Here is a 26,718-nt window from a genome sequence, read left to right as displayed (position 1 = left end):
AGAGAGGCACCTGGATGCCAGAGCTATTTCAGGGGTCATCTGGGTGAGCCTTGTGGACTGCATGTGAGAAATGAGGAAATCTCGCTTGGTTGTGAGCATCTGACAGCCAGTGAGGGTTCCGATGTGATGAGTGAGAAGTCTTGGTCTTGTTAAGGGCTCTTCTCTCCTGATCTCCAGGTGGCCCAGAAGTGAGTAGATCTCACTCTCTCCTGCTCTCCCTCTTTCTTTGTCTCCTGAATCATTCAAGGCCCAGATATTTCAGGTTCTACCAGCCAGCATGTAGGTGGCCACTAGTAAATGGATATGGGATAAATAGAAAGATCAAAAACTGCATGAGTGATAGCCTGTCTCCCAGATCTCCTGTTTTTAACTCTTGCAGACCAAACAGGTTTGTGCAGTGCACAGACTACACTACAGAACATAGCACCCTGGGGTCATCTGACCTAGCATGGAATTGAGCAGACCGAGAAGGCAGTGATGTGTGTAGGGACTGTTCCTAATTGTTCTTTGCATCTTTTTATTTGTTTTGAAATGATATCCAAGGGTTCTGAGTCTAGAAGAAGGAATTTTCCTGTAGACTGCTCACTCCGCTTCTCCAGTTGTGAACCTTTTCCTGCGTTGGCTTTTTCACTTGGCTTACCAGATAGTGATAGAGCTGGAGGTAGAGACTGAGCGTTTGTCTTTTTTTTTTCTTTTTTAATTTATTTGACAGGCAGAGTGGACAGTGAGAGAGAGACAGAGAGAAAAGTCTTCCTTCTGTTGGTTCACCCCCAAATGGCCACTACAGCCGGCGCTGCACTGATCCGAAGCCAGGAGCCAGGTGCTTCCTCCTGGTCTCTCACGCAGGTGTAGGGGCCCAAGCACTCGGACCATCCTCCACTGCCTTCCCGGGCCACAGCAGAGAGCTGGCCTGGAAGAGGGGCAACCGGGACAGAACCCGGCACCCATGTGGGATGCCAGCGCTGCAGGTGGAGGATTAACCAAGCGAGCCACGGTGCCGAGCCCCTGAGCGTTTTTCTGAGCCAGTTAATGGCAGGCATCAAGACCCTTCACCTCTAGTAGTTAACTTGATGTTTTCTTAGAACGATGATTTTCCTTGTGTGAGCACAGAGCAGTTACTAAATTCAGAAAAGTTTACCTTATGCAACACTGTTAACTAATATGCTGGTGCCGTGGCTCATTAGGCTAATCCTCCTCCTTGCAGCACTGGCACACCGGGTTCTAGTCCCGGTCGGGGCACCGGATTCTGTCCTGGTTGCCCCTCTTCAAGGCCAGCTATCTGCTGTGGCCCGGGAGTGCAGTGAAGGATGGTCCAAGTGCTTGGGCCCTGCACCCCATGGGAGACAAGGATAAGTACCTGGCTCCTGCCATCGGATCAGCACGGTGCACTGGCTGCAGCTCTCCAGCCGCGGTGGCTATTGGAGGGTGAACCAACGGCAAAGGAAGACCTTTCTCTCTGTCTCTCTCTCTCACTGTCCACTCTACCTGTCAAAAAACCAAAATAAATAAAATAAAATAAAATAAAATAAAAATGCCCCCTATACTGAGTCCTTACCTCGTGTCGCAGTAATGTGGTTGATGGCATTTCCCCTTTCTGACCCAGGATGCATTGCGTTTTAGAGAACAGGCGGTGTCTGGAGAGAGTGCTCGTCAGACTGACTCGGTCCACGTTCCTCACCGTGACATTCAGGTTGTGCAATTTTGGCCACACTGCTGTGTGTTGAAGTCAGGCTGCTTCCGATGCACCTGCCGTGGTGGGACGTGAGGCCGAGAGGTGGACAGAGGTCTAGGAATGAGGATGGTAACTTTGACCCTTTGGTGAATGCGGCTTCCTCCAAATTTCTTTGCTCCAATGTTACCATTTTCCTCCTCACAATAGATTTATTTAAGGACTTGTTAGTATTTATGTATATTTATGTATTACTAAGGTGTGTCTCCCTATTTAAAAGAATTCCATTTCCCCCTTTCTTTGCAGTGTTTTAGAGCACTGTGCTGCAAGGGACCCCCACCTGCACGCCCAGAATATGACCTGGTTTGCATAGGCCTCACGGGTTCCGGCAAGACCAGCCTGCTGTCGAAGCTCTGCAGTGAAAGCGCCGAGAGTGTCGTGTCCACGACAGGTGGGTCCCATGCCAGGGCGCTCTCTCTCTCTCTCTCTCTCTCTCTCTCATCTCCTAGACGGTCTCGTTTCCTGTGCTGTCGGTGTGATGTCTTCCATCCCTTCTCTGTTATTTGTACCTTAATGCTTCACTCAGTGTATTTATTTCCATTTTAAGTATGCTCTTTTGCAAAACAAGATCTCAGAAGGGTTCTTGACTTTCCATGACAGTATCCTGTATCCCTCTAGCTGGTTATCTCACGGGCCCTGAATAAATCAAGCTCACGAACATCCCAATGCAAACAAATCCTGAAGTCTGGAACTCGGACAACAGGAAGTCATCTCAGGGCCGCTCAGTGCCAAGCTCCTCTCAGTGTCACTGCAGCCTACTCTTGTCGGCCATGTACACCCCTGACAGCGCCACTGATGTGGCCTGGATCCTCTGTCCATTGCTTCGCACCTGGAGGGTAGAGGAGGCCACGGAGCAGCTGTCACATGTTGATCTTTGTCTTTCCCAAGTCAGTCTAGGGCAGTGATCCTCATTCAAGGGCTGCCCCCCTCCCTGGTCCCTGGGGGACATTTGGCCATGTCTGGAGACATTTTGGCAGTGCCAACTGGAGGAGGGTACTACCGGCATCGAGTGGGCAGAGGTCAGAAATGCTGCTAATGCACTTGTAGCGCAGGGGGCAGCTCCACAACAAAGAATTATCCAGTCCGGAATGTTGTCAGGGCCCACATTAGGAAACCCTCGCCTAGGGCTTTGTCACTCCACAATTGCCTCCTCTTTCTTTTCTCATGATGAGGCAGGAATGAAGACTGTAAGTGAAGGGAGATAAAGACAGAATAGTTCCAGAGCTGCTGTGGGAGGAGAGCTGATAGAGTGGGGTGAGACGTCTGGGGAAGTTGGAAGGATTGTTCATTCAGGCGGGGTCTTTGTTGGACACCTGCTACGTACTGGATCTAAGCTCTGATTCCAGCATTTTCGAAGACCTAGTCTACAGGCTCCATAAACATTAAGTTCACGTTCAGAAATAGACAAAGCAGAGGGCATGACCAGCATTGCCTGCAGCAGGGGAAGGGAAGGATGCCTGGTTTCGTTTTCCATATTGGATGGGAAGTTGATAAGTAAACTTGGCAGATAAATAGGAATCAGAGAGTAGAGTGGAAGAACAAAGGGAATATTTGGTATAGAAAGAAAGCTTGTGTGAAGGCAGATGGGGTGAAAGAGGGTAGCACCTCTTGGGCGCCATATTTCTGCAGGACTGCAATGTATGTTGCATAGAACTCAAGGAAACTCATCAGATCTGGGCAAACGTTTTACAGCAGGCTCAAGAGTTGGAGCATTAGTTTTCCCTAGATTGTGCTGCAACATCAGAGAATTCAAAGCAAGAAAACTACACTATCCAATGTCCATTTGAGAAGGGTCAAGCTGGCCATGTGGATGCTGAACCGTGAGGAGCGCAGGTGGGCACAGGGTCAGAAGACAGTTACAGTGCTGAGGCCGAGTGCCTTAGCTGAGGCAGTGGAGGGAGTCAGAGAGGAAGGCACAAGTAGGGTCCTATTTGAGGGCTACAGTTGAAATGGGTTGGTGATCAGCTGGCTTTGGAGTATGAGAGAACAGGCAGCCAAGGATGACTCAGTCCCTGGCACAGGTGGTAGGCGGATGATGAAATTATTAACGAGATTTCCTAACTAGTGGGGAAAATATTGATAATCAAGAGCCTTTCATCAGTTTGGGGCAGATTTCACCGCCAAATCGCTTAGCAAAGGAGTGCATATTTTGAGAACTTTTTGGGTTCTAGAATCGTAGGTAACAGAGACATAGCTTGATTAACGGAGGAGGGAAGAGTTGAGGGGCTCCTACTGAGTGGTGATTCCACAGAGGACGAGCAGAGCTCAGGTGTGACTGGTTGGCCTGGAGCCCTTCCTCACCACCTTTCTCTGTGACCAGACAGATCTGAAGACTCTCCGCTCCTGCCACTCTACGCGGGCCATATTTCTGCCATTTAGTGCCTGTAGCATTGCTTTCTTTTCATGACCCTCTCCCTCTTCTGGTTTGTAAGCTTCCAAGGGCAGAAAGAAGCTTTTTTGGCATTGAATACCCGAGCCTGGCCCAGGGTTTGGGTGTAGAGGTAGATGTTTGTTGAATGCATAAGCAAATGATGGCAAATGGGGTCTATGTAGTACCTTACGTAAAGTATCCTCTTGGGGCTTCATAGAGGCCTTCAGTGACAGGTAAGGATCTTTCTCTGTATTTTGCTTTTAAATCATCTGAGAATCAAAGTCTGGTGACGTGGCTATAGTTAGGTACCTAACGATAGGCGTAGGATGCCAGTTTAGGTCTTTCTATGCAGCTTAGTGGTAGGGTTTCTGATGGGAATCTGTACTTATTAGGTGTTTGTAAAATCGTGGCTATCTTTTGAGTCATATGCTATGAATTTATGGAAACATTAGATTAATCATTCTTTTCAAACCAAATAACTTCCCAAATTAGGTATAAAGAGGAACCCAAAACAAACTTTCCCTCACCAATCAGTTATTTCTTAGCACTCTGGCTAGAAGAGGAGTTTTGAATTATAATGCAAAAACTTTTCTGTGAGTAATGTTTTATAATTTATTATTTGCAAACTATACTATATTGTATATCTATTTTTATTAGATGTCTTAGTAGTAAGTTCCCCTTTTACTGGCACCAACCATAACATTGTGTGCTGGGTGACTTTCTGGTGAATTAGATATAAGGTTGGCTAACATTTTAGATATTGAGTTGTGATTATCCTGATCCTGGAACAGTGCCTTTTTGGAGGGCTCTTTGGAGGTCCCAGCCATCAGGAAGTTTACACTGGGTTAGGAAGATAAGTTTTCTAGTGATAAAACAGCTCACAATTCTTGAATATTTAATAAATACCAGGCCCTATGCTAAGACAGAATGTGACATGTGCCACACTTGGAGGTATAAATATGACAGTTAAAAGAAGGAAGGAGTGATTCTTTTTTTTTTTTTTTTAACTTATTTGAAAGAGTTACAGAGAGAGAGGTCTTCCATTCACTGGTTCACTCCCCAGATGGCCACAAAGGCTAGAGCTGCGCCGATCTGAAGCTAGGAGCCAGGAGCCTCCTCCAGGTCTCCCACATGGGTGCAGGGGCCCAAGGACTTGAGCCGTCTTCCACTGCTATCCCAGGCCGTAGCAGAGAGCTGGATCGGAAGAGGAGCAGCCAGGACTAGAACCGGTGCCCATATGGGATTCTGGTGCTTCAGGCCAGGGTGTTAACCCTCTGCGCCACAGTGCCGGCCCCAGGAGTGATTCTCTCTTATCTGGGGAATCAAACCAGGGTTCATAGTGACGATTACATTTGAGTAGGGTCTCATATGATGAGTAGAATCCAGAGAGCAGTGGAGTATGGAGAGTAAGGATGGGAAGCATAAGTGTATTCAGAGAAAAGTTAATAGTCATATTGGGTCGAGGCACAGAATGCAGAGATTTAGGTTATGTTGGGAACCAAGGGCAGCGATGTGTAATATGGCGAGGTGATCCCATGGGGCAATAATTGTGGGACTGGAGAATTAGAAGCAGATGTGATTGATGCTGTACATGTGATAATCATACTGGATAACACGAAAGGAAAGGAGTCAAGAATGATTTAAATTGCTGGTTTGGCATTTTGAATGGATTCCATAAACGATGTAGGGAAAGCATGACAGGCATTTTTAAGATAAAGGGTTTTAAGTCTAAGTTTGGATATGCTAACTTCGAGATATTGGTAGGACTTCAAGCTGTGATCCAAATTCCAAGAGACAAGCAGACTAGAGAGATGTCAGAGCAAGCGATACAGATTTGAGTGACAGCTCAGTTGTGGATTTGGATGAGCTTATTAAGGGATAGTAGGTGGAGAGAGGGAAGAAAGGTGCTAAGCGGCAACTATATATAATTTCATCTAGTCCATATTAACATAGAAGAGAAATGTGGGCAAAGCATCACAGAAACCACAGTTAGGTGATATGAATGGAAGTCTGAAGTTCAAGACAAGGACCGCCTAGTTTAGTGACAACAGGGTCATGAGTGACCAATGGTAGAACAGTTTTCACAGAGTTCTGGGATAGAACCCAACCTGAGAAATGAGGGAATGGCAAGGAAGCAAAGGGAATGAGATGTAGCCAGTCCATTTCACTCCTTCACTCCTTGGCCTCTCAGCTAGGACTGTTCTTTCAAGATTATCGACAGAGGCTGGAGCCGTGGCTCAATAGGCTAATCCTCTACCTTGCGGCGCCGGCATCCCAGGTTCTAGTCCCAGTCGGGGCTCCAGATTCTGTCCCAGTTGCCCTTCTTCCAGTCCAGCTTTCTGCTGTGGCCAGGGAGTGCAGTGGAGGATGGCCCAAGTGCTTGGGCCCTGCACCCGCATGGGGGACCAGGAGAAGTACCTGGCTCCTGGCTTTGGATTGGCACGATGCGTCGGCCGCAGCACGCTGGCCGCGGCGGCCATTGGAGGGTGAACCAACGGCAAAAGGAAGACCTTTCTCTCTGTCTCTCTCTCACTGTCCACTCTGCCTGTCCAAAAAAAATAAATAAATAAATAAAAAATAGATGATTGACAGAAACAGAAAAACCAGTATGATGGGAATTTATTTTTCTAAGAGAAGATCTCGTGTGAGCATACTGGAGGAGGGAGGTGTAAGGACGGTCATCATGGGAGAAGGAAAGACTAAAGGTACTCATGGGAGGGCAGTGAGTGCCAGATTGATGAGGACTTCTGATTCTGCTCAAGATGGAATAACTGGAACTGGTTTGTTTTCCCACTTGAAATGATTAAAACATATAAAATGTTTAAATCAACTTTTTTTTTTGAGGAAACAACAAAGAATAACCACCCCTGAGAGATGAGAAACAGTGACATGAGCATTGAGCGAATTTCCTTGCTGGGCACATTTCCAGAGGGACCTGGGGTAGAGCTCAGTGGCCCCACTGCGTGAGCAGACGGAGCTGAGTCAGGGAGAACAAGGCAACTAGAGTTCAAAGGGCAGAATACCAGAGATGAGAGGCTTGCACAGAGAGAGAACCAAGAGATTTTTCGTTCATAAAGCTGAGACATAGAAGATAGCATCATATGTACATATGTCTACATACAAGCATCCATATAAATTTTCTCTTGATGAGTACTGTAATTTCTGATATAAAATACAAGTTCATACCAGATGAGATTGATAGAAATTCAGACATTGCAGAAGAAAAAGTTTAATGAATTGAAAAGCATTAGTATTAGAGACTATCAGAGAGAGAGGGGGAGAGAGGGGGAGGGAAGAAGGGAGGGAGGGAGAGAGAGAGGGAGGGAGGGAATGCAAAGAACCTCAGTGAGCTGTGGGACAACTTTTAAGTGATCTAACATAGGGTAATTTGAGTCCATGAAGGTGAGGGATAGGGAAAGGGACACAAAAAATATTTGAAGAAGTAATCGCTGAACCATTGTCAGAGCTGAAGAAGACTCTAGATTCACATATCAAGAAGCTCACTCAATCCTAAGTGCAAGACAAATGAACAAAACAATACCAAGCTCATTAGAATAAAATTGCTGGAAACCATTGAGAAAGTATATGAAGGTTAATTTTTTCTTTTCTTTTGTAACTTTGCAAGGCCTTGGGTGCTCAGATATGTGGTCAGGATGTTTTTGAGAGTGTTTTTAGAGGAGATTACTATTAAATCTGTATACTTTGAGTAATGTCAGTTTTTTCCATAATATGATTGCGCCTCATTTACTCAGTTAAAGGCCTGAATAGAACAGAGGACTGGCTTCTCCAGAACAGGAGGAAATTCTATAGCAGGTGATCTTTGAACTTGAACTGCACATGGGCTCTTTCCTTGGTCTCCAGCCTGTCAGCCCACCCTACAGATTTTCGACTTGCCAGCTAATGTAATTGTGTGGACCAGTTCCTTAGAATAAATACCAGGAGACTTAACTATATAAAAATTTAGAATCATTTGGAAACTAAAATTAATAAGATAAATATGTTTTAAAAATCACTGAGAAATATTTGCATCACATATTATGGATTAGAGTTTGTGACTACCCCACTTCAACAATACATTTACACATAGTATCTAGAATCTAATAGATAAATTAAGTCCATAAAGATAATTCATAAATAGAATAAATAACAGAGAAATGGCAAAGGTTCTTCGTTGCTAGAAGATCAACTTTACTAGAAAATGAATAAGAAAATCTCAGTTTTATATTTAATTTTATGAAAACTCATTTCTTCATAACCTACCACTGGTAAGATGGTAGTGCCAATGATATGTGCATATATGAATATTACTGCTACTGTTGGTGACATTATCCCTTTTCTTAGAAAGCAATTATTTATATACGAGCATTTAAACACCCAATAATCATGCCACTAGCAGTTATTATTTTAAGTAAATTATAGAAAAATGTACAAAGTAATTCTTTACAACATTTTGTATAATAACTAAAATTTAAAGCAATTTAAATGCCCCTCAGCAAAAGAATGTGTTAGCTAAATTATGGTACTGCAAATGTAATGATTACAGATTGGAAAATGCATATAATTTTTTATTCAAGAAAATTGAAAAATTAAATTTATATTTTTTATATTAAACCATGGAAAACTATGTACATTTGAATAGAAATTGGAAAGAACAAGTAAAACCGCACCATGTTTTGTTAATGTGGACAGATTATGGGTTAAGTCTTATTCTTTTACATTATTTCTCAGAGTTTTGACAATAGAAAGCCAATTAAAATGAATTGTGTTTTGTAAGAGTTTTTAACAATTGAGGAGAAAATTTACCTTGAGTGCTGATTTGTTACAATGCATTCATACTATAAGGAAGGTGTGTCATCCAGTTTTTAGCAAAGCAAAAATGTCTGCCTTTCCTGTGGGGGGGGGGGGGGAAGAATTCAAACCATATTGGATTTTTAACTTCAGCAATCAGTCACCTTTGACATAAATTTTAAAAGATTCTTAAATTGTCAAAACTCAAAGGGCCAAGAAATCCTTCAGAGGTAAGACCTCTTGGTGGAGGGAGAAAAATGGGTTAGATGGCACCATGGGCTAGGAATTCTCAAAGTGAACTCTCTCCAGAGTGAATTCCTTCACTGTATATCCACAAGGAATATGTTGATAAGAGTAGTTGTTAAACCATAGCTTTCACAATTATGCACTTAAAAAAAAATAAACCAGAGGAATGGAGTCAGGATAATATACTGATGCAGTATGGAGAAGAATCTAGAGCAGGAGTGAACGCTGAGTTTTAGAAGATTGAAAATATCTTCTAGGGATTTGTATTGCTGCCCTTGAAAAATTATCAAGTAGTATATGATTCATTTATACTAGAAAAAGATCATGAAACTTGAAAGAAATAGAGGAAAATTTTGTGAAGATTTGAACAAGACATTTAAATACTTTAGTATATTAGCTACATATGTATTAAGTCCCCAGAGAAATAAGTTAGAAAGTCAGATGTTGGTGTCTGCTAAAGGATTCTGTTTTATAAATTCCAGTAGCTTGTTTCCTTTTATGACGTTGAACTCATGTTTAGGAGAACTTTACTAGACTTTCATCCAAACATCACAAATCTACCTTGGCATAAATCATGCCCTTGTTCTAGGTCAAGTCCACGAGGTTTATGGAATGTCTTTCCCTTCATCACTTAGAATGACCCAGGGATTTCAGAAGTACACATCAAATATGTATCTGTGTGTGTGCATGCAGACCAAGGGGAGGGGAAAGGTTTCAGTTTGTAGGCCCAAGTTAAACATGCGTGTTCCACATGATGAATAAAAATAGACTAACCTTCCTCCCAAAACTAATTTTGTTACAATTCCAGGAATACCTTTTCTACATGAACAACTTCAAATCCATCTCTCTGTCACAGGTTTTGTTGGATTTAAGGATTGCAAAACAAAGACTGAAAGGCTATGCAAACAATTATTTCCCCAAAGAGTTTCTAAGTCATATATTTATTAAAATTTGTGGGGTTAAATCTTAGGGGAGGTTTTAGTCTTACTAATGCAGCTTAGATAGGCCAGGAAAAAATGACTGTGTAGCTTATGCTTCAGCCATCCAATTATTTGAATGGAGCCTGGGGAGACCAACCCATGAGGCCTTCAGCCAAATTCCAGAGGCCATTGATGATCAACACAGTGGTTACCGTTATTTCCTTGTTCTTGTTTAGTATGAATAATGGACTCTTGATTTTAGAGGAAACCATAGAGTTGACTCAGTTTTGCTGATGAGGAGTCCCAGGCCAAGGCAAGACAGCAATGTGGCAGTGAATGTAAGAACTGAGGCTAGGACTTGTAGGCAGAGCCTTGTCTCATCAGCATGAGGGACCCTCAGAGGATGCTGGCTCCATTGATCAGACATTTTTGCTTCCCTCCTAAGTTCCTTATTTTCTTAATAACATCTATAAAAAGTACTTTATAAATCCATGTTGTTATTATTACTGTATTAGTTAAAAAGCAATGTCATGTGAACCTAAGAACATTTATTTGGGTTCCTTCATTGAATTGTTTGTATAAAAAGGAAAGCACATGAATTAGACACAATTGTACTTGGCCAATGAACGCTTCTGGTATTGGGGCTCAAAATTGGATGGAATGATCTGAACCTGTTAGTTAATATGTGAAGGAGGTGCCAAACTGTAGGTTTGGTGATGAGAACTGGGTTTAAGTTTTGGCTGCAGCACTTAGTACTTTTGGCAAAGGACTTGACCCCTGTAGGCTTAACTTTCTTCTTGGGACAAGAGGGGTGACATCAGGGTTGTGGTAAGAGTTCAGTTATGTAGTAGATTAAAACCCTGAGCCCAAATCCTTAAATAATATTCAGCTCCTGTTGTACCAAACACGGGTATACAGGATCCATCATACATTGCTTCTTCATTATGATTCTTTGCAGTCTGACCAGGAGACAGGTGTTAGACCAGTAGCTAAACTGATAACATAGTAATAACTGGGAAAATCATGTGGGGGTACTGAGTGCTAGAAAGCAGAAAAACCAACCTCATTCCAGGGCAGCAGAGATTTCCCTGATAAAATAATGTGACAGCTTCTAAAGTTCATTGAAAATGCTACTTAGAAGGCCGGTGCCGCGGCTCAATAGGCTAATCCTCCACATAGCGGCGCCGGCACACCGGGTTCTAGTCCCGGTCGGGGCACTGGATTCTGTCCCGGTAGCCCCCCTTCCAGGCCAGCTCTCTGCTGTGGCCCAGGAGTGCAGTGGAGGATGGCCCGAGTGCTTGGGCCCTGCACCCCATGGGAGACCAGGAGAAGCACCTGGCTCCTGCCGCGCCGGCCGCGGCAGCCATTGGAGGATGAACCAACGGCAAAAAAAGAAGACCTTTCTCTCTGTCTGTCTCTCTCACTGTCCACTCTGCCTGTCAAAAAGAAAAAGAAAAAAAAAATGCTACTTAGAAAATAACATGGATTTCCAAGGAAATTTTGTACCAAAATAAACTTTTGCAAAATATATATTTGTTCATTTGAAAGATGGGTGGGTGGGGAGGGAGGCAGAGTGAGAGCAAGAGTGACAGTGAGAGCGAGATGCCTACAATGGCTAGGGTTGACTGTGGCAGAAGCCAGAAGCCCAGAACTTAATCTGTGTCTTCTACTGGGGTGACAGGAATCTAAGTACTTGAACCATCGCCGTTACCTCCCAGAGTGTGCATCAGGAAGGGGTCAGACATGGGATCAGAGGTGAGACTCAAACCCAGGCACTCTGGTAAGGGACGCAGGTGTCCCAAGTGGCATCGTTAGTGCTACACCAAATGTCTGTCCCAAGTAAGCTTCTTTTAAATTAACGTTTCCTCAGACTTTAAAAATTACTGTCATTACTTGCTTAGTTCAAACAGGTAAGTGGTAAAATCAGAATTTGAAGCCAAATGTTGCCCGGGCTATATGGTGGCTTTTATTCTTCAACACAGTCCTTTATTTTGATCATTGAGCCTTTTGAACCCTACTAAATGTTACGTTAACTTCTCCTGCCCTCACCCCGGGTTGACCTCCTGCAGCCCAACATTAAGGAATGAAATAGTCTGAGAGGCACCCTTCTTGGTTGCCCTTCTGGTGAACTGAGAGTGTGGCTTTAAATTTTTAGGACTGTTTAATACTTGAAAAAGTTTAGAATGATTAAAATAGAAAAATACTGTTTCTATTTCATAAACAGTACATTTCCTTTTATTCTGGGTTGGCTATTGAGACTATCCTCTGAACATTAATTATTATAGCTATACTGTAGAAATAATATACAGACAGTAATGTCAAAGACTGTATATACCTTTGCAGTATAAATCTAGCCACGTGTGTTCTGTTTGGGGAGAAAACATTTATGAGTATCCTGCAGAAACGTTTATATGCCTATAAATAACATTGCTGGGTTCCTTTGCTAAGGGCAAATGTTTGAGAAAATTTTTTATTCAGTTTATTGCGAAGACTGCAAGACCTTAAATACAGTAACAGTGATATAATCTGCCTGTTGGATTAATAAATTTCAAAGTTGAATTTTGCATATGGGTATGGAAATTTCTGGAAGGATGTTACTCTCTTTAAGTTCCTGCATATTGTCAGTTTTTAAGAATCAAAACAGATTAAACAATGCTGGTGTACTAGGTAGCTCTGTTTTTTTCAAAGCGGAAGCCTGTCCTTTCTTGAAAAGCCATACCTGAGCTGTCCGGACTATAATCACTAACATACCATTTAGCATTTGCAGAGGGCTTTTCATTCAGAATTTCACAATCACTATCTTTGAATCCATATAGCATCCATGTGAAGTTGGTAGATACACTCAAGCACCCAGGTCTCCTGTAGGGGAATTTTGGTGCCGGCAGGAGTATTGTGATTGGCAGTGACTTGACTTAAACTCCCAGAGGCCAGACACCTGGAGAAGCTTTCTTGCAGGCCCAGGTACATGCCAGTGTTTCTGCTACCTGGAACTTCCTCTTCATTCCTCCTGCTACGTTACTAAGATTCAGTGACTTCTTGCACCATTAACCATAATGCAGTGTTCACTGTGTCAGTCTGCCTTAAACCCACACGGGAAGGGTATGGTTGGAAAGATTCTGAGAGAACCCCATGAACATTGGCTTTCTTTGCAGCAAATTTCAATGGCTAACACCTCCAACAAAAGTACTTTTCATTCTGAGTGGTAACTTTAACATCTACAACTAAGTACTTAGGTAAAGACATGAACACCTAGAGTTTCTGTCTTACAAGTTTGTAACATTATTCAGGCAGGCAGAGCATATTATATACCTGATGATTAAGTTATCAGCATCCAAGCATCGATTGCAACATAATGCCAGCAGTCATATATTGTATGCACATTGTGTACCAGGCACTATGGTAAACATAATACATACCTTATCTCATCCTTATAATAGCCCTGTGATGTAGACATTCTTGTCTGCATTTTACAGATGGGAAACCCAAGGCTTATAGGTTTCCCACAGTCACAGAACTTGCAGATGAGAGAGCTAGAATTCAAACCTACTTCTGTCTGACTCCAAAGTAAGTTCTTCAGCTGTTATGTAATACTGTCCTAGGTGAAGGGTGGTGTATACATTATTCAAAGCCATATACTTGGGATAGCATGCAGCAAAGAAGTGCAAAAGATAGGCTGGACTAGAAAGGCACATGTGGATTTCTTTACTTGTAAAGCAGAGCACAACTAGGTATCCACATCATACTTTATATATCGTTTCATCTTTCTGAGCACCAATCATAACTTGCCCCACATGAAAAGTATTTGTATTTTCCCTCCTATTTCAGACTTCCAGTTCCTTGGGTTTCTGTAGCATCATTACTATCTCTAGTTTCTGGTGGATCTTTTCAGAGTCAGTCACTGCATATATTTGCACATGTGTGTATGTGTATAGCCATCTGCATGCTCACCTGTGTTACAACTGAATTGCTTGAGTGGTAATAATGAAGTCCTAAGTGTATCATTAATCATAGAACACTATATTCTATACTTTTGTATTACAGACCTTTCATTACATGCATTATAAAGTGATTGTGCATGACTGGATAATTGTGGTTTTTTATTTTTTAGGAAAATGTACTTATGGTGTATTAACTGTGTCCCTTAAAAGAAAATTCAACATAAATACCATGTAATTCTATTATAAGATGGTTATAAGTTAAGTCTTAATCTGTGGGCTTGATGAGTTCTATGTGAGAAAAAATTAAAGACATTAACTTTAGGAATTAGAAACAAATGTCTCTGAAGATTTAATTTTTTTGAGGTTTCTCCATACTTCCAGTTGGTATAAGTTGCTTGGTGATATTGCATATAAAAGAATAAGGCAATATCTTCTTTAAAGATTTTATTTATTTATCTGATAGAGTTACAGAGAGAGGGAGGATGAGAGAGAAAAGTCTTCTATCTGCTGGTTCACTCTCCAAATGGCTGCAAAAGCCAGAGCTGAGCTGATCCAAAGCCAGGAACCTTGAGCTTTATCTAGGTCTCCCATGTGGGTGCAGGGGCCCAAGGACTTGGGCCATCTTCTACTGCTTTCTCAGGCCATAGCAGAGAGCTGGACTGGAAGAGGAGTAGCCAGTAAAAGAGATAGAATTTCTATTTTGTTATAGTATCCATCTATGCTTTGAAAAATGAGGAAGATAATACGGAGTGACTGGTTTATTTTGGAAATTATGTGTTTCTGGTATAAATGTGAGCTAAGAAAAGTAAATCTTTGGCTGCATATAAAGAATTTGAGCATCTTAAGTATTTTAACTTAAAAATCAAGTCACTAATCCTTTTTTTTGTCTAATTTTAGGTTTTAGCATAAAAGCAGTGCCATTCCAGAATGCCATCTTGAATGTAAAAGAACTTGGAGGTATAACATTTAAAATACTTTAAATACTTTCTCTGGCCTTAGCCTTGCTAATTTGGTGTTTATGCGTTATGTGTAATTCAAACACAATGATAATTCTAGTAGCTAATTCATTTCTACCTTTAATCTTCATCATATGTTTCCTAAGAAGATTTCCTTTTCTTTATAGATGTTTTAAAAGTTGAAAAGTTCCAAAAAACAGAATTTTGTTTTCTTTCATATGACTCACAGAGCTGCACTACTCTTGGCAATCCATACACTCTACATGTTGGTTTTACTTGTTAAAAATTTTTATTCTTGAATGAAACATAGAAAATTTTAAATATAATCATTGAAAGATTATGCAGAGCCAAGACTTGTGTTTTAGAATAGTTGGTATGGATACTGCAGGTTTTATTGTATTCCATTTTTTAGAATGTATTTGTCCTGATAGTAAATCTTTGCCAATGTGTTCTTTGCTGGTCAGGCACTTTTATTGGATAGGCTGTACCACAAACCATACATCACTCAGTCTTTCAATTCCACTCTCTGTCTGGCATCTTTTGGTTGTGTTTTATGTCATTCAGGGTCTTAACCCATGTAAATAGGTTAACAAAGAAATCAGTCAATTCAGTGAACCTACTAATTTCTGTAATGGCGCAGCAAAATGGTAAGTGCTCTGGGGTTTGGTATAATATCGATAAGTTTAATGACTTAGAAGAAAGTTCTCTTCCATCTCTTTAATTTGTGATACTGACCTTACCCTGAATTGTTTTCAGTTTTCTTTCTTCTTCTCTAAAATCCATCTAACTATGACCTATTTTTGCTTGATGAAATGGAAACACCAACTTCATGCCATTTTAATAGGGTTGGGTACTCTCTTATTTTTATCTAATAAAATATTGGTTGACCTTTTCAATTGTCTGTTTTCAGAGCATATGTCTAGGATAGGTTAGCTTCTGTCAATCTGTTTTACCTTTGATTTTAAAGCATTACTGTGTAAAGCAACCCTGAATCACAAACTCTGATTTTTCTTTAAGACATTTGATTTTGTTATTATGACTCCAAAAAATCATGAAACATGAAAATTCTTATAAAACAATAATTTTTCTGGGAAAAATTTTAAGGCTGTTCTGTCAGGTTTGAGTACTTTAATATTGCTCTTTGGTTTCTGGGAACTCTGCTTCTCAGTGACAATACAATTGTTTATGGATATTTTAAAGTTAGAGGATCTACTCAACAAATCCACAGAAATCAAAATGTGTGCTTTGAGTATACTATTAGTTTTAAATATGATTGATACTTAGTGTTTTATTATGAGGATAGGCACATTACATTTATTAATATCCTTCAGATGTAAGAAATTACTGATTTGTTGATTAGATATTTAATACGTCTGATATTTAGTTGGATGAAGGAGTGAATGTACCGGGACAGTTGAGAAAGTGAGCACTTCAAGGAGTTTCTTATAACCTTGGCCCTGTTACTGAAGGGCCACTGAAACTGAGTACAGTGAAAGCCCTGTTTAGAAGAGTGGGGGCGATAAGGTAGGAAAAGCTGTGTTTCCAAGCAAGTTTCATTTTCTTTAAAAACCATTGTTGAAATGGGAACTACATTAGAGAAGATAATATAGGGTTTGTTGGTAATATTTTAGTTAGTATGTCTTCTGTGATAAGGTTGAGAGATGTAGGTAAAGTGCAGGGCCTCGAGGATTGGAACAGGTACATTGGAACAGATACTGGCTTCAGACTAGTAATGTCGGAGTTGGGGGCATGCATTAGTTTTGGAGAATGGATTTCTAGCCTGAGCTTAGATTCCTTTACTCCCTCAACTTAAATAACTCTTTTCCGTTGAGAGACTTTCTGGAGGAAAAGATGACTTTGAGTAGAATTTCATTGTGTATCCTGTGTTGCTTGTCTAGGAGCAAGTAATAGAGGGAGTTGATTACTTGCTGGTTTATTTACTAATGAATTTATGCAGATATTTTCTGAGGTTGGGTATTAGGTTATATCTCACTCAAGAACTCATGAAAAAGTAGAATAATATATATAAAGACTGTATAGTTTGCCTAGGATTTGAAATATATCCTAGGGGTGGGTATTTGGCCTAGCAGTTCAGATATCTGCATCCAATATCAGAGCTCCTGGGTTTGAATCCAAGCTCTACGCCTGTTTCCAGCTTCCTGTCAAGGCGCTCCCTGTGAGGCAGTGGTGATGGCTCAAGGAACTGGGTCCCTGCCACCTATATGGGAGATCGAGACTAAGCTCCTGGCGTTGGCCTGGTCCAGCCCTGGCTCTCGCAAGGATTTATAGTGAACTAGTGGGAGGGGAGCACTCCTTCTTTCATTCTCTCTCTCTCTAAATAAATTAAAGCCATTATGGTGTGGTGGGTAAAGCCGCTTCCGGCAGCACCAGCATCTCATGGGTATTAGTTCTATTCTTGGCTGCTCCATTTCTGATCCCGCTCTCTGCTAATACACCTGGAAGAGTAGCATTAGATGGCCCAAATGCTTGGGGCCCTGCACCCACATGGGAGACCTGGAAGAAGCTCCTGTCTTCCGATGAGCACATACCTCCGCCATTGCAGCCATCTGGGTAATGGACCAGTGGATGGAAGATTCTCTCTCTCTCTAACTCTGCCTTTGAAATAAATAAAATAAATTTTAAAATACATAAATACAGTTTCTACATACCAAAGGGATCATCCCAATATAAAGTTTGTGGCATTTAGGGAGAATTAGGATCAAGTTGTATGAAAGAAGTTGCTTGGGCAAGAACTTATAGAAAAGAATTGAGTGTTTTAGGGCCAGCAAGTGAAAATACTTTACTTATTTGCTGGTGGAAGATTCCTGGGCAGACAGGGTAATCAGAGTTCAATTAGATTTCAACTCAGGAAAATTCTAAAGATGGTGGTAAGATAGGCAGACAGTGCTGAAGTCCCAGTGAGGAGATGCCCAGGTTATCTATGCTGGGGCTAGTTCAGGAGAGGAGCATGGCCCTGTTCCTGTCCACTACTATCCTGACTCTGCCTCTTTCAGAGAGCTCCAAAGCTCACCGTTGCTCCCCTTTCTAGCCTTCAATTCCCCACTTCTTCACAGTCGGAAAAGGCATGAGCTGGTGCTCCTTACCTAGTAAGAATAAATGATAGGGGCCAGCCCCGCGGCTCAATAGGCTAATCCTCCCCCTTGCGGTGCTGGCACACTGGGTTCTAGTCCCAGTCGGGGCGCCGGATTCTGTCCCGGTTGCCCCTCTTCCAGGCCAGCTCTCTGCTGTGGCCTGGGAGTGCAGTGGAGGATGGCCCAAGTGCTTGGGCCCTGCACCCACATGGGAGACCAGGAGAAGCACCTGGCTCCTGGCTTCGGATCAGCGTGGCGCGGCAGCCATTGGAGGGTGAACCAATGGAAAAGGAAGACCTTTCTGTCTGTCTCTCTCTCTCACTGTCCACTCTGCCTGTCAAAAAAAAAAAAATAAATAAATAAATGATAGGGGATGAAATAACAGTGAGTAAAGGAGATAAATGTAATGAAAGTCACTTTGGGTGTCATCTTGATCGATCATATTTTGCATACAACTGATAGATGTTTGTACATAGGTTTTTTTGGTATATGTAAAATAAAATACATGCTAAATATGTGATATGGATAAGCAGTTCTGTCTTCTTCAGTTTCCTGTTTTATGAAGGTGCTTCCCCATCTCTTACCTTAAATTTCTTAAAATTCTCATTCGCATCACTTTCTTTTCATGTGGTGTTTTCCTGGACATGCTGCCATATTTAACTGTGTGTCTCGCATGACCCTAGAAGCTAAGAATATAGGATAGAAGACACAGCTGCTGTCTTCAAGAAGCACGTGATGCGAGAATGGAGATGTTTATGAACACCAATATAATAAATTAATAAAATTTTTGAAAATAGTGAAGTTAAGAGGGAAAATGCATGTGCCTAAATACAAGGTAAACACTGACACAAAGATAGTCAGGCTTGGCGATATGATGTCCAAGGCTGTTTCCATTGTGCTAAGGCTGGCTTGCTCTCCTTGGTTTATCTGCCATACTTCAGCCCATCTCTGTGAAATCAAAACTCCAAAGTTTCTTCTCCTATTTTTCACTTATTCCCTTTCCTACGTCCCTATATGTTCTCACTTAATCTTTACAACTTCATTCCTAGAGAGTGGATGTTATTATTATCTGACAGATAATACAATGTTAGACAGTAAAACACAGGTTAAGTGACCTGACCAGGGTTATTTGGCAGAGAGGTGGGAACCAGTGTACACATTGCCCTTCATCAATGTCCACACTATGGGAAGTATTTTGTCCACTCATTGCCTAGCACAGGAGAAATCCTTCCACATGTTACCTAATGCTGTTTTTATTACTCTTTCCACAGTGTGAAGTCTTCATGTGTTGGTAATGTTTCACTAACCTTGTATTGACAAAATGTGAACACCGTGTTCTACTCAAAACTTAGTAGGACGTAATCTCTAATTATTGAAGCTGCTGTTATCATCCATTTTCTGTCTTACTTAGACATCTCTCAGGTCAAACTGGTTCCATTATTTTTTTTTAAAAAGATTTATTTATTTATTTGAAAGAGTTACACAGAGAGACAAGGAGAGGCAGAGAGGGAGGGAGAGAGGTCTTCCATCTTCTGGTTCACTCCCCAATTGGCCGCAATGGCTGGAGCTGCGTGGATCCAAAGCCAGGACCCAGGCAGGAGCTGCGTGGATCCAAAGCCAGGAGCCAGGTACTTCTTCTGGGTCTTCCCACATGGGTGCAGGGGCCCAAGGACTTGGGTCATTTTCTACTACTTTCCCAGGCCATAGCAGAGAGCTGGGTCAGAAGTGGGGCAGCTGGGTCTCAAACCAGGCCCATATGGGATTCTGGCACTGCAGGCGGTGGCTTTACCCGCTACACCACAGCGCTGGCCCTCCATTATGGTTTAACTCCTAGTATTGTAGCTGGTCTTTCCTCTTATTTCCACAAGACAGCTTTCTGAATCTACATTCCCAGGATCTAGAACCTTCCACAAACATTTCTGTTTCCTGTTTTGTTTCTAATCTATTCATTCAGCTACTATTACTGAATACTAGTTGAGCATCCCTAATCTGAAATCCTCCCAGAGTCTGAAGCTTTTTGAGTTCTCACATAAAGCTCAAAGAGTTTCATATTTTGGATTTTGAGATGAGTGATGCTTAACTGGCAAAATCTATGAAAATATTCCAAAATCAGAAACAAACAAGCAAAAAAATCAGAATCTGAAATACTTCTGGTCCCAAACATTTTGGTTAAGGGATACTCTGCTTCTATACATTAGGTGCCAGGTAGTGTCACACAAGCCCTGACTCTGCATCCACACAGTAACGGTCATTAGGGAGCCCAAGTGTCCTAACTTCTCTGTCTTCATTAAAGCCAAATATTAATCCTGTAAGAGGCCTAGCATAGGTTTCTAGGTCAATTTTTTCTGTACCTGAAGGGGCATTCTAATACCATCCAGCAAAGGTTGGATGTTTGTCCTGATCCCTGTGAAAAATATACCATGATATTACTCAATGAACTTTTGTTTTTCTATGTGTTCTTTTATTCAGGAGGTTTTTGTTGAAGCTACTATAAATCCCTTCTCTTTTTGTTTTAATTATCAGCTTGGGCTGCTCTTGATTAGTTTTATTTTTCTGTATGTTTTTCAGGAAACTAGCAGGGTCCTGGATAGATAGATAGATTAATCTTTCAAAGACTTTTCCTTCTTGGGAATGACTTGTGTCAAAGTCCAGTCATCCTGTGGGTGATTGTAGGCAAATTCATCCTACTCTGGGCCCATTGTAGAATGTAATGATAATGGTCCTCACCTCCTATAATCCTGGGCCAAATTAGTTAATGCAGGCCAAGTATTTAGAATCTGCCTGGCCTGTAGCTAACATCATTGAAGATTTACTTTTACTGTAATTGTATTCTCACTCTCCACTCCCACCTGCTGTCCTCCAGAAGACACCTTTCAATGAAGTCTTTTTCCCAAAGTTTCTCACAGTCACACAGATACCATATTGCTTGCTTTGGCTTTTGTGGTCATGCCGGTCTCCCTTTTAGGTGAGGTGACCTTTTCCACCCACGTGTTCTACCTGTTTAAACTGGAAAGAACCTCATCAGCATCTAGCCTGGTTTTGGCACTCCACAGGAATTAATCTGAAGTGTTTTTGTCTCTCTCTACCTTATCTCTACTGTCTATTTTTCAGATTTCACCTGAAAAACCTCTTTTTAATTTCCTCTTAATTGCTTTCTTCTCTATTTGGCTTGTGTGCTTTAACCACATCACTAAGGTAAGGGAAGCATCTGGCATTTGGGTGAGTTGAAAGCAGTCATCACGCAGGGACATCAAAGCTTAGGTAATTTTGTATTTTAGAAATTTCCCTTTCTTAAATCTACACACAGACTTTTATGCCTTTGTGGATGTTTTTCTCTTGATTTTGAAATTTAATATGTGAATTGATAGAATCCAGAGATGGCAATTTCATTTCTTAACATTTATTGATAAGGATCGAGACATTGTGATACTCCCTAACTAAATTCTGGAACCATAATAGGTTTTGTCAAATGATTTGTTTTCTTCCTCTGATTTTCTAATGACTTGTATGAATTGTCCTCCAGCCCCGACATGGGCTACCATCCACACCCAAAATACTCTTCGGCATTCTTGTCTTCCCAGCTGTTATTGGGAAAAGCAAAGAAAAACTGAAAAGTTCATGAAGATTTTTGTTGTTTGCATTTTACTTTTATTTTTTACCCATAATGCATAATGAAAAGACTTGTTTTTGGTGGGGTTTTTTGTTTGTTTGTTTGTTTGGAGACAGATAGGCAAAATAGAGAAAGCTCCCATCTACTGGTTTACCCCTGAAATGCCTGCAATACCAGAGTTGAACTGGGGCTGTGGCTGAAGCCACGAACAGGCAACACAATCCAGGTCTCCAATGTGGGTAGCAGAAACTTAATTATTTGAGCCATCACTGCTACTTTCCACAGTCCAATTAATAGGAAGCTGGAGTCAGGAGCCAGAGTTGGGCATTCAAACCAAGCACTCTGATGTGGTACGTGGGCATCTTCAACTCTGGGCGAACACTAGCCACATCCATTCTTTTTTAGAAAGCAGTAAGGGCAGTGTGAAAAGTGCAAAATGTGTCCATGTGCCTCAGCCCAGGCAATAGTGAGTGAATGATTTTTGAGGATTGTCAGCTAAGTCATTTTTTTTAAAAGGTTGCTTCCTTCAGCAGCCAAGCTGTTATATGAAACAGATGTCGAACTCTGCCGTGTCCCTTTGTTTGCCTGGAGGAATCCGCCTCTTCATCGTGAAAGGTGCTGGCCGTGTATATCCTGCTAGTTATCTTCGGGTGTTCAGGTTATTTGCATTTCCTTATTTCTTCAGGAACTCTTCCCAAATGTTCCAGGGGGCACTGCTGCCTCTTGTAATTTCTACCTTTTGTACCCATTCCATTTCATGTCTCACCAAAATGAAGATTTCTTGCTTCAGTCTCCTTTAATACAAGCCTACTTTGGAGGGAAGTTTAATTTTTATCAGTGAGATCTCTCAGTCATTTAAATATACACGTGTGTGTATATATATATACAAGCCTTATCCCTTCCATAACCCCACTGCCACCTCTCATTTTAAATAAAATCCAGCTAAATGCTTCTGGTTTTAATGTAATCCCTTTTTCTGATAGTCATGCTACACTGTAAAGACAGAAGGAGTAGAGACCATATAACAGAAAAGAAACAGCACAGGCAGCAGACCTGCAGAGGTTATTACTGTCCTGTTTCTTGGACGGACAGGTGGAGGTACAGGTGTTTCTGATACAGGCTGCTTGTAACCTGCCATTGGAAAACTCCTTTTGATATTTCCACAGGTGACTGTGGGATGGGTGGCTGCAAATGATGTCACACAGAGGAACATAATAGTGCAAAAGGAAGGCTCAAGTAAGACCCAGTCCACATGGAGTTCCTTGTGCCCAGTCCACAAATGAGTACCAGGGCAGCCACACACGCGTAGACATGTGTATTCTTTATCTATTACACAATTATAAAGAAGAAATACAGTTCAGCTAGTGAAGTATTACCTCAAGACACTCTGCCATTCTCTGCCTTCAAACTTCTTGTTGTTTTCTTATCTGCAAAATGTAAGTTTTCATAAATCACCTCAATTTATTTCCCAAGGGATTGGGCTGGAGGAGCAAAGTTAAATTGCCCAACGCTCCTCCAGAGAGCTGCTTTAAGAATAGTTGGTGGTATTTCCACTAATGCTCTTTTTATAGTCGTGGATCTAGTGTGGGATGTAATAGCGAATGATGGAAACTTCTTGATATAGTATTGTTTCCTTATCTAGGAAGAGAACCAGGCCTTTGGGGAATGGGAACACCAGTTAACTCCTGGCTCCCTCAGCTGTGTTTGCTCTCACTTAGGCCGAGGCTCTACTAGGGGAAATGATATTGGTATAAAGCCAAGTCACTTGGATATGAGTTAAAAGGCCACAGCTATCTGAATTGGTTGAACTGGATCCCAGGCTGGTGGTGTTCAAGCGTTTTTTACACTTGCTAAGGGAAAACTGAGCCAAACAGGCAGCAGAGCCAAATACATGAATCTAGGGGCCCAGAAGTCTGTTACTGGCTGATGTAGACCTGACCTTCTGGATGAGTGCCCTAGGAAATTTACAAAATTTTATCTTCCCAGTTATCATCTCATATAGCACTGAGGAGTTCACTTATTCTTAGACTGAGTGTACCATAGACATAGAATGTTCTGGAAACTGGTTTTTGGCCCTTTGATCCCCTTGAAAATAGGGATCTCATGTGCCCCTGCAGGCTGCTACTGTGTCACTGTTTCCTCTTTAAGGGCAACCAGGCCGTCTCCTATCTTCCAACTTTACCAAACATCCTTGTAGAGTATGTGTGTTGGGTTCTTCGCTTCACTTTCTATCCCTCACAAGGGAATAGTATTTCTGTTTCTCCCAGGGGTTACCATAATAACAGCTAATTTTCATTATAAATTTGGTTTCAGTGTGATATTGCAGCAACAGCTCTGGAAGTTGAGAGAACCGTATTTTCCTTTAACAAAATAAGCCATGGGACATCGGGCAAGGCGCTTAACTTTTTCCAAGGTTGCTTTCTTTTATAGCAGCTGCTGCTGCTGCTAACTGTTCCCCTGTTGGTGTGTAGCACAACTTTTTTTTTTTTAATCTTAAAATTCATAGGATTTACTTCACTTTCACCCCTACAAATCATGCAGCCTGTGTCCAGTCACTGCGGAGGACTGTAAGAGTCTTACTCGCTCTATTTTGATTTCTTCCCGAGTTCCTCAATTGTTCATGTATTTACTTACTTACTGTGCAGTAGACATTTCAGTAACTCTCAAAGCAATTTTTTTGTGTGTCTTGTGAGGCTCAGTGTACATACATAGAATCACAAGTAACCAAGAATAACTAAACAAGTCCCTATCATGGTGTTGTTTACTTTGAGAAGCGTTATAACCTGCTGTGGTGCGTACTGTCACAGGATTGATTACTGGTTGCAATTAGGATCGTATAGAGAGAACAGAGGGAACTACAGAGAAAAGGGAGATCTGGGAAAAAAGAAAGGTGGGACAAAATTCACATAGGTGGCCGTGGGTTTGGTTCACAGATGGGATAAGACGGGAGAATTATGAATCATTGTAAAGCATACCATAATCTTAAGGGTTCACTCTATTATAAAATATATTAACAGTTTCAGCCTGGAGGGAAGTTTGTCAAATTGTGCCCCAAAATGTTAGAGTAATGCCAGACCCTTAAGAAGCACAACATTATTTTATTGTTCTTTAATTCATTTCGGTGAATACTTCATGAATGCCAGCTACATTCCAGGCCCCGAGGACACGGTCCCTCCCTGTCACACATGGGTGTGCTTGTGTGGGCACACACAGAAGCGCTAACACACCTCTGAGCCCTCTTCTTTGAATATTTTCATGGGAGAGTGATGTAGACCATGATGATGATGAACGATCTGAGAAACAGTTAAACATTAAGAGACTCCTGTAATTGGGATGGAACTTGACAACTATTGAAGAAGTATTTGTCACTGTTCCTCGCTAAACAGCCTGGGTTGGTTCTCTGACAGCTCCAAAGCTGAATACAATAGTACTGTATTAGACTTGATTCCAGACATCACAAATATGTTGCTTTCAATTTCTTGACCCCTAACGGATTGTGGAAAGACTACTGAAGATGCTTTATCATTTTATCTTTGAAATTCACTGATACTTCTTACATCATTGTGAGAGGTAATAATGTGAAGAATTTATTATGTAAAGTTTATTAGCATTTTTGCTAATATGTGAACACTTAGATTTAAACAACTTACGTGATTGAAAATTGGAAATTGATTTTTTTTAATTATGTCTTTTCTTCCCTGGCCAGAATCCCAGGGGCTGACAAAAAATTATCAGAAAACAAGCTAACAAATAATAACAAGTTAAATTATCACAAAAATAGATTTAAATCTATAACAAAGAAAAGAAAGCAAGACAAAACTGGAGATACAGACAAGGGAAGTATGAAGTAGAAAGAGAATTCACCAGGATTATTAATCAAAGAGCTCATCAGAGTTATTAATTGGAGCTCCACATTTGGAACTCTGCCTTTATTTTTCTTTTCTCCTTGTGTTAAGTAGTGGATAGCAGCTGTGTTTACCCACAAACTAAATCCTTGAGTGTGGGTGCTAGACCCGGAGAGGTAGGGCAGTGCCTCAATAATGTGCTGACTGCCAGGTGGGTTAGGAAGCCCACACACACAGGAGACGAGCCACTTGTCTGTCCCCATTAATCACTGGAAACAGGCGGTGGTAAACAAAAGAGCTGGCGAACAAAGAGTCTCAAACAAAAGGTGAGCCTGTGGTTCTGACACACCACAGTGCGCACAATCCCTAACCCACGGGAGAAGTAGTCAAGGGCCTGGAGGTAGTAGAGTCATCGGAAGACGACACTCAGAGAGCTGGAGAAAGGAACTTTGAAATTTTTAAAATTCTAAATAAAAATATCTGTCGACACAACTCACATTGCAACCAGTGAAGCCAAAGACGGAGTTAGGGAATTTCCCCAGAATGCCACACGCAAGGAATACTTGGGAAATGTGAGAGAAAATTCAAGAGACACAGGGAATTGTGTCAGAAGTTCCAGTTTCCAGGCTCTACAAGCAGACAAAGAGGAAACTGGAGAGGAGACAATTATCAAAGAAGTAATAATGAAAGAGCCTCCTATGAAAAAAAAGAAGTGTTCAGATTTAATGAGGCTTCTGAATGCCATGTATAATTAATGAGAAAAGATCCATACCTAGACATATTGTGAAGAAAAAAAAAACATTAATTTTAAAATCTCAGTCTCTTTCTCTCTCTTACACACACATACACACACACTTACACAGAGGCATTATTTCTGATTTCAACTTGGGAAATTGCAGGGTCAAATAAGAAGAAAGAATTGTAAAAGGATATTTTGTTCTTTTCTTAACCTAAAGATCTTAATTAACAAAAAATTTGAAGTTCATATCTTAAAGATACACACGACAACAATAAAGATAGAATGATATATTCATAGTTGCATTTTTGAGAAAGTTCTGAGGGTACCAGCTTATGTGGTAAACTGTTTAAGGAGATAGAGTGGGAGTTCACTGGGATCAAAAACAATTTTTGCTTTATCTGTGTTCATTTTCCTCTGGGAATTTTTTAAAATATTGAAATTTCTTTTTTAAAAAAAGATTTATTTGAAAGGCAGAATTAGAAAG

General features: G+C 41.2%; 1 protein-coding gene across 5 annotated transcripts in view; it reads left to right on the top strand.

Annotated features, from left to right (window-relative positions):
* Positions 1 to 26,718, top strand: part of ARL15 (ARF like GTPase 15) — a 489,350-nt gene that overhangs the window by 184,029 nt on the left and 278,603 nt on the right. For 4 of the 5 annotated variants that reach the window (XM_008262202.4, XM_051853775.2, XM_051853778.2 and 1 more), the window contains 2 exons: positions 1,976 to 2,120; positions 14,890 to 14,949. In XM_008262202.4, coding sequence (XP_008260424.1) covers positions 1,976 to 2,120; positions 14,890 to 14,949 — 205 coding nt within the window. The remainder of the gene's footprint in view (positions 1 to 1,975; positions 2,121 to 14,889; positions 14,950 to 26,718) is intronic. The other variant, XM_051853777.2, reaches the window with a different exon arrangement.

The sequence above is a fragment of the Oryctolagus cuniculus genome, chromosome 14 (genome assembly GCF_964237555.1).
Source record: "Oryctolagus cuniculus chromosome 14, mOryCun1.1, whole genome shotgun sequence".
Classification (NCBI taxonomy): Eukaryota; Metazoa; Chordata; class Mammalia; order Lagomorpha; family Leporidae; genus Oryctolagus; species Oryctolagus cuniculus.
Note: the sequence above shows the minus strand (reverse complement) of the source record. Positions and strands in the feature narration are given on the sequence as shown.